Source organism: Suricata suricatta, chromosome 7, assembly GCF_006229205.1.
Source record: "Suricata suricatta isolate VVHF042 chromosome 7, meerkat_22Aug2017_6uvM2_HiC, whole genome shotgun sequence".
NCBI classification, from domain to species: Eukaryota; Metazoa; Chordata; class Mammalia; order Carnivora; family Herpestidae; genus Suricata; species Suricata suricatta.
Genome location: NC_043706.1, coordinates 29947780 through 29956455, shown reverse-complemented (window position 1 = coordinate 29956455; position 8676 = coordinate 29947780). Strand labels below are relative to the sequence as shown.

Below are 8676 nucleotides of genomic sequence, written 5' to 3'. Positions count from 1 at the left end.
TGGAAATGAGCCAAACCACACTGAGGAAATGGAATTTTATTTCCATAAATACAGGGTTAACACCCATTCAATGGTAGCTAAAAGAGGGGCTGGAGCCTCAAAGAAACTAGGCTCCCAGGGGGTACCCCAACACTGAACATAGGGACTGGGGGATCCCCAAACCTGAGATGGGCCTCACAGGCCATTGATATTCCCCAACACTGACACTTCAAGAACGGAACTGTCCCCATAGGGGAGCCTCAGAACCCCACTCTCATGGGTAGTCCTTCCTGGGAGTTGGGAGGGCTGAGACAAAGGGAACATGGGGAGAACAGAAGCTAAAAATGTCCTGAGTGGCCTAGAAGGAGATCCCTGTAGTGGGCAGGGGTGGGTTCTCCTATACAGCCAGAGACAGAGCAGCAGCAGCAGCAGGAGCAGCCACAAGTTAAAAACCTGGTTTCTCTTCCCAACGTCGGCCTTGGGAGAGAGACGGCACGGAGCAAACATGAGGTGGTGGAGACCAGGATTTGTCGTTTACAGAGGAGCAGAGGAAGGGGGTCGTGGGAGCCCTGGTTGGTGGGGGCAGTGTGGGAGCAATAGGGTGGTTGCAGGCACACCGGAGCCTGACATCTGCTTTCCAAGGCCACCGCTTGGTCTCTGGGCTGGGGAGTTCCTGGGGGATCCCTGAGGAAATCCTCAGGAGAGCCAAGGTTCAATGCAGGTCTCATAAAGGGTACGGTTGGAGTGCCAGGCCGTGTGGGAGATCCCAGCCATCGGACACCTCACTATGGCTCCCCGAGCCAATAGAGTCTTCAACCCAAAAGAATCCCGCAGATAAACCTTCGAGGTGGGCAAAGAGTCATAGAAGAAAGAGAAACAAAGTGAGCTCTTGCTGGTGTCCCAGGTCCCCTCCCCACAGGGTGAACCCTTCAGCTCAAAGGGTCAGTGGCATGGAGGGCTACAGAATGAGGTGGGGTGTGCCAGAAGAAGGGGGAAGTAATCCCAGGGGGCTCACCGGTTGCTCCTCCATCTCCAAGACCGTCTCATTTGCATCGTAGAAACCAAAGAAGCTACAAAGAGAGGGTGGGCAGGGGAGGAGGTTATCAGGAGAGCTGGAGAAAATCAAGGTAGGCTAGGGGACTTCAGGAACTCATGGCCTATTGGGAGATAGGCAGCAAGGAAGACACTCAAAATATTCAACTGGATTTCATGTTCCTCACGAGGTGACACGGAGGCTACAGCAGTGCTTCTGCAGAGTCCCATCAAAAACACAAACCTGAATCTAATCATGAGGAAACAGCCAACAAACCCAAATTGAGGGACATTCTACAAAATAGCTGGACCATACACTTCAAAAATATCAATGCAATGGACAAAGACTGAGGAAGTATTCCAGAAAAAAAGACTAAAGAGGTATGATAAGTAAATGCAACACATGATCCAAGGTTGGATTTTGCACTTTTTTTTTTTTTCCTATGAGAGCAACTGGAAAATATTTGAATAAGGTCTATAGAGTATCCTGTTGATGTTAATTTCCTGACTTTGATAATTATATTGTGGATATGCAAAGAACGTCCTGTACACACGGAACAGACATCGACACACTGAAGTCTTAGGAGTAAAGAGACATCATGTCTACAACCTACTCTCAAATGGTTCACAAACACACCTATACTCCAAGTGTAGAATGGATGAGGACATAAACTTGGTAAAATGTTAACCTTTAGAAAATCTAGGTGAAGAGTTCACAAGTATTAAATTATTTCAAAATAAAAAGGTCTTAAAATTTTTTAAATATTTGGGGTGCCTGGGTGGCTCAGTCAGTTAAGTGTCTGGCTTCAGCTCAGGTCATGATCTCACAGTTTGTGGGTTCGAGTCCCGCATCGGGCTCTGTGCTGACAGCTAGCTCAGAGCCTGGAGCCTGTTTCAGATTCTGTATCTCCCTCGCTCTCTGACCCTCCCCTGCTCTTGCTGTCTCTCAAAAAAAATTTTTTTTAATATTTAACTGGCATGGGCAGTGAGTGGGCACTGGCCATGAACAACAAATGCTAATAGTGTCAGGTCCAAGGGACTACGGGAACAAAAACAAACACACACACACAAACACACACACACACACACACACACACACACACACACCCTAGTTTTAGAGCATCAACAAAGGCTTCCCAGTGAGGTACTCTCCAGTAGGGAAGGCTGTTCCCCAGCAACTGGAAGAGCAGGAGCAAAGGTACAGAGGTGAGGCACAGCTGGGCACGTAGGGAAGCTGGGCTGGAGGACTGAAGGCCACGTGGAGGGACTGGATTTCATCAGGTTTAGGAGAGCAGTAGGAGCACAGACCTGGATATGAACTCCGGCTCTGCCACACACTCCCAAATATATGTGGCTGAGCATATTACTTATCCTTTGTCCTATATAAGAATACTTCCTTTTCAGAGAGGAAGGGAAACACCCTGGTTAAGTTAGATAGCCTGACTTCACCAGTTACTAACTCTAGGAGAGGAGACAACGTATTTAAGCTCCTTGCACCTAAGTTTCCTTGTATGTCAAATGAGGATAATAGTAATTACCATGAACTCGATTTCCTTATATGTCAAATGAGGATTAAAGTGGATTTATTTGAAAAGTACTTACAAATTGAGCTTTGGGACATAAAAGGTGCTATATATTGTGACCTATTACAATCTTCAGAGAGTCGTAGATGTAAAATGAGATAGAATAAATCCTATCCCTTACTATTATAAGGAACATGACTCCTTCACTTTAAAACCCTCCAAGGCCTTTCCAGCTCACTCAAAATAAAAAAATCAAGGGCCATAGTTGCCAAGAGCTGGGGGAGGCAAGGATGGGGAGTTATTGTTTAATGGCTATGGAGTTTCAGTTTGGGAAGAAAAAAAAGTTCTGAAGCTAGATGGTGGTGATGGTTACGCAAGAGCGCCAATGTGGCCCACGCCACCGCGATGCACACTTAAAATAGTAAATTCTATGTTCTGTATATTTTAGGGGAAAAGAAATCAGGGGCCTTACTCTGCCCTACGAAGGGTCAGTATTACTGGCTCCCTGCTACCTCTTTCATCTCCTCTCCCCAGGTCCCTGTGCTCTAGCCACACTGGCCTCCTTATTCCTCACACCAGCCCCGGACCTTTGTAGGTGCTACTCCTTTTCCCTAAACTGTCCTTCCCTCCCCCAGATTGTTGCACAGCTCCTTCCCTCACTTCCTTAAGTTTCTACTCCAATGACAAGTCTTCCAGGCCTTATCTGGCCATTATCTGACATAGGCTCCAGTCACCCTCTAATCCCTTCGTCTTCCCTGTCTCATCACCACCTGACAAACATATTTACATTTATTTTCTGCCTCCCACACTAGAACTTAAGCTATGTAAGAGCAGGGACTTCTCTTTCATTTACCAATGCATCCCAGTGGCCCAGAACATTGCCTGTGCATATACACAGTGCTCAATAACTATTGGTTGAATAACTAAAGTAGCTTAGGTGACATTTCAGATCACTCATGGTGATCTGCAGCAGAGGCCCACACACATAGCATGATGGAGCCATGGATTTTCCTGAGGAACAGGATGGAGGGGATGAGGCTGGAGGCTATTACAGAAGTCCAGGTATATAAAAGAGGTGGTTGGAAACTAAAATGACATGGAATTATACACATACACCCTACCAATGACAACTTCCTGGTTTTGATACTGTGGCTGTAGTAACACAGGATGCAATCATTGGGGGAACCAGGGAAAAGATACTTATGCAGGCAGGCCCTCTCTAAACTATCTTTGCAACTTCCTATGAATCTGTAATTATTCCAAAGTTAAAAGTTTTTACAAAGCAAGGGTCTAGGGATGGAGAGGAAGTAGAGTCTGACTGGCTAGATACAGGAGTTGAGGAACGACTCCCAGATTTTATTCTTGAGTGACAGGATATATGGAGGATGGGAGCATTAACTGACCAGTGGGAGGTACAGGCCAGTTTCAGGCATGAGATAAATTGTTGGGGGTTAGAGGGTATCCTTAGCCAAAGTTCAGGTCACACAGTCCCTTATTACCTGGACTGCCAGGGGGTAATAACACCATCATCAGGGCCCCCAATTAGCACCAGGCGGCCCACACGAAGAAAGTTCTTCTTCCATGCTGAAGGGTGGGAAGAAAAGAGGCTGAAGTCAGTCACAGGGGTCAGGCCAGACTGGAGAGGGAAACACAGGGGGTCGGGAAAGCAGAAAACAGGACCCAACAGGAGCCTGGGCTCTCACCAGTGGCATTGGGATGATCTCTTTCCCCATTGATCAGGGCCAGGAAGCTGCTGGCATTGAGATACAAGTCATCGTGGTGGGGGTCTACGTACAAACAGCAGTTAGAAAGATAGAGAAGCAAGGGAAAAAGACAAGACCAGAGGCTGGGAAAACAATTAGAAGACTACAATAATAGATAAGGTGAATAGCAATATAATGGTGACAACAATAATAATAATTGTAAACATGATACCAAACACCTCTATCCAGCACTTACTATGCCAGATACTGTTCAAAGTACATTATATTCGTTAATTTATTCAATCTTCACAACCACCCATAGGGTAGATACTATATGATTATTTTATAGATGAAGAAAACACAGTAAGGTTGAATAACTTGTCCAAAGTCACCCAACAGGATCAGGCTTCAAACAGAAGTAGTCTGGACCCAGCATCCATGGTCTTAAAAACTATACAAGGTGTTTGGAAACTATGGACTATGGGCCAAATCCAGCCCACTGCTTGCCTGTATAAATAAAGCTCTGTTGGAACACAGATACACGCATTTACATATGGTGCATGCCTGCTTTCACACCGCTGCGGCAGAGCTGTGTTTGTGACAGGAACTATATGGCCTGCAAAACCAAAAATATGTATTATCTGGCCTTTTAAAGAAAAAGTTTGCTGATCGCTGCACCAGACTATACTCTGAGGCAATAAGGTAACACACATAAAGCATTCTGAACAGTGACTGTTCACATAGTAAGTGCTCATTACACATAAATTATCTTCATCATCACTGCTGTGGTTTATGGTGCAGGTGAGAGCAGCAGACCCTACCCTCCAGAGCACTCTCTCCATGGAGCCCATTTGGCATCCCCTACTCACCATGCCAGTAGTTGCAGATGGAGAATTCCTGGCCCCAGGGGCTATAGCAGATCCGATAGAGGTTAGACCTCATGGAGGTAGGGAAGAGCCACTTCAAATAGTCTGTATCTGGCAAGAGAACAGAAGTATCAACTGGTCCCAAATCTTTGTGTCCTCAAAACACAGAGCCCCCTTTGGACCTCACCACCCCCACTCACCTCCATACTGTCCCATTTGCGGAGAGGAGAGAGAGATGAAAGAATCCACATTGTGCTCATCCATGACAGAGAGCAGTGCCCGGCACACTAGGCCCCCTGGAGACAGAACACCACATTGGACAGGGACTTAGGGACAGCCAGGCCAACAGCTTCCCCACTCGGCCCACCACCACCAAGTGTACATAAGGAGACTGAGGCCCACTGAAAGCAGGCACACCCTGTGTCAAAAGATTATATGTCATGTAAGTGACAGAGCCAGATTAGATTCTGGGTCTTCTGACTCTAACTGTAGGGTGCTTTTTACTGCCCCATTATCCCTTATGTCCAAGAACCATGGGTAATGGCAAAAGGGGACAGCAGTGCAGGGAGCCTCCCTCCCACTCAGGACACAGAGATAAGGTCCAAGTGCTGAGGAAGTCAGAAAAGTAGGGCTCAGATACCAGGGCTCTGGTTGGAAGAATGTGGGTCACTAGGAAGTGTCCCTCAGACAAAGATCAAGCCTCACAGAGGGCTTAGGAGTTGGGAGGGGGAGGGCGCCTACCCTGCGAGTAGCAGATGAGATGCACCCCTTGAGGGGCCTTTGCCATGATGGGGGCCACAGCCTCTCCGAACCCTTGCACCTGTTCCCACAAGGGTCGCAAGCTCTCTCTCCCATCGAAGAGATCGAGCACTGTCACCACAGTCCCGGGGTGTGTCTGTGGGAAGGGGGCAATGCTGCAACAGGGGATGGACTATGAAGCCCCTCCACACCGCCCCCTGGGCAGTGTCCACATGCCTAATTGTGCCCTGCTAGAAACAGGGATCTCATCCCCCGATCTCCAAACGCCAGCACCAGCTCCTCCAGGAACTGAGCAGGCCAAGAAGGGCAGCTTTCAGTTCCCCATTTCTCTTTCCCCAGCCACTACAGACGCCTCCAGCTCCCCACAACCGGGTGTCCCCTACCAGACCTCGTTGATGTATTCCAGCAGGTGGCGGAAGCTGTACGAGCTGTCAAAGAGCCCGTGCACCACGATGACCGGCTTGTAGGGAGCGCGATGGGGCGCGGGGGCTGCGGGCAGCAGCAGCGGCAGGAACGGCAACAGGAGCAGGATCCCCGTCGGGGGAAGCCGCAGCCCCCAGAGCCCCAACATGCTCCCGCCTGAGAAGGGGGCGATGAGGGCCTGTGAGACAGAGGACAACACACTCTCCCCTCGAAGCAGCCGCCGGGCATCGAGTTCCCTCCCCGCCCGAAATCACAGTTTGTCTAGGTCACAAAATAGCCTACTTGTAACTTACTTCAAGGTTGTGGGGAAACACACACACACCCCTACACACTGACGCACGGACGCGCACCCCAAACCCCGCCCCCAACTGTACGGGGACTCAGTCTCTAGGCCCAGGATCTTCCTTAAGGCATCATCCCAGCCACGCATGACCCTGGGTTTTGCAAGAAAGACCCCTGAGCAGCAGCGCAGGCTCCTGGAGAATGCAAGCTCCCACCTGGCCTAGGTCCTTGAGCCTGGCTCCGCCTGCTGTTTACTTCTCCCTAGACTGGAACCCGCGAGGTTGGGGGAGGGGAAGGGTGTGAAGGGAGCTCGCGCAGGGGAATGACGGATGGGAGAGGGGAGGCTGCTAGGGGTCGCGCTTCGCCGTCACGTCCGGGGCTTTCCCTGGCAACCGTGCCCGCGTCCCTTGTCGCGCCGGCCCGGGACCGGAGGGGCAGTGGAACATTCCACTGCATTCCGAGAGCGGGGGAGGAAATTGAGCGATCCATTTTAGACTGATGGGGAGAGGAAGAAGCAGCAAACAAATCCTGGGAATTGTGAGAAGGCCAATTCAGGCCCTGCTGCACCAGAGACACCAGGGTCCGATTTCCTGGCCTAGATTCGCCCTACTTCCCAATTCAGGCGTCCGGCTCCGCTGCGGAGCACGAAGTTCCCTTTCCCCCGGGAGTAGAGGGGAGGGGGAGTGCGCTGGGAAAGGCAGTCCTCCGATTTTCGTCTCACGCCGCCGGGTCGGGGCTGCAGACAGCCCAAGCGGACCCCTCCCCACCCCTACCCGCCCGCTGGCCGGCCCCAGGTCAGCGTCTTACAACTCTTCATTATGAAGTGCGTGTAGTGCCCTTGTCTCCAGAGACGCGAAGAGTTCTCGAGGCCCATTGAGGCCCCTCGAGCTAAAAATTCAGCCTGGCCCAGTTTCTCCCGGCCTACTCTACTCCGCTCCCGGCGTACGACCCACCTCCAAGGGGCGGAGGGCCCCCGGGGCAGCGCTGACTCACGCGTGCGTGGTTTCCACCAGTCTTTCAACCTGAGAGACCCCCACAATCGGCTCTTAGCCAGGAGTTTCTGTGCGGCTCCAGACGCAGACCTTCGAACCCCTTTCAGACTTCCAAGCTCCCGGCGTCCCGCAACTCCGTCTTGACCCCTACCCGATACCTAGGTGGGCTTTTGCTTAGCATTTAAAGACGCATCCCTTGAGAAAAGGACTATCGAAGCTTGTCTGAATCCCTCCTGTTCACAAGGTCTTTGCCGGTCTAAAGTCTCTTAATAAAACCAGTTTGTGCCCGAATTGTATAGTGTGAGGATGGAGTGGCTGTAGGTGGTCAGGGGCTCATGTAGACGCCTTGGAAACCAGAACAACCAGTTTGGGGCCGTGACCTAAATGTCTGGAGCTCCGTAGGCTCCCCGTGGTCTCGGAGGGCAAGGACACAGCCCGGGAGGGTGACTGGCACGGGTGGGGTTGGGGAGTACTAATCTGAAGGCGGAGGTAGGGGAGGGTTAATAATGATTCCCCGACTGGGTTTTTGCAAAAAGCCCAACTCCTGTAAGTCTCGGTAGACTGCCTGTCTTCACCTCCCCTCCCCTATGCGTGCTCCCAAGACACAATGAACAAATAAAAGACTGCAATTACTGCTGTGTCCTGAACCCTGCACTCCTGTCGACTCAGGAGGTGGCGTTGTGTCTTGGCAGAGGTGGTGGGTGGATGGGTGGAACTTTAAAACGTGGATCTGAACACTAAGGAGCCCAGGAACACTAAGCCCGATAATCAAATGTGGAAAGAGAGCATGGATTCCCAAAGTGAGCTGCCAGAAATTAGCTGATTCTCCTCCTCGCAAAGTGCTCAGCAACTTCACCCTGGAGGAAGAAAGTGTCTCTGCATCCCCCAAACTTCCTCTCTGTCCTCCCACCCTCATGCCCCAACCGCAGGTCCAACTCTCCTAGAAATACTCTAGACCCAAGCCCTCCACTTTACCTGCAATTCACTCAGGCCATAACCCCGGGAACTCTTTCAAGTCATCACAGTTCTCAACTCTTCAGTACTCTCTCACACACAGTTATCTTTCCTAGAGTGGGGGCAACTCGGGCCCAACGTTTGGGAGAAGACCCTGAGAACT

General features: G+C 50.6%; 1 protein-coding gene across 1 annotated transcript; it reads right to left on the bottom strand.

Moving 5' to 3' along the window:
• Positions 1-21: 21 nt before the first annotated feature.
• On the bottom strand, positions 22-7909 carry PPT2 (palmitoyl-protein thioesterase 2). Its single transcript, XM_029943364.1, has 9 exons — positions 7375-7909; positions 6251-6441; positions 5845-5998; positions 5304-5399; positions 5107-5214; positions 4238-4321; positions 4034-4118; positions 995-1049; positions 22-819 (listed from the first exon to the last, which is right to left on the bottom strand). The coding sequence occupies exons 1-9, from the start codon at positions 7439-7441 to the stop codon at positions 676-678; spliced, it is 984 nt and encodes a 327-aa protein (XP_029799224.1). The 5' UTR covers positions 7442-7909; the 3' UTR covers positions 22-675.
• Positions 7910-8676: the final 767 nt, after the last annotated feature.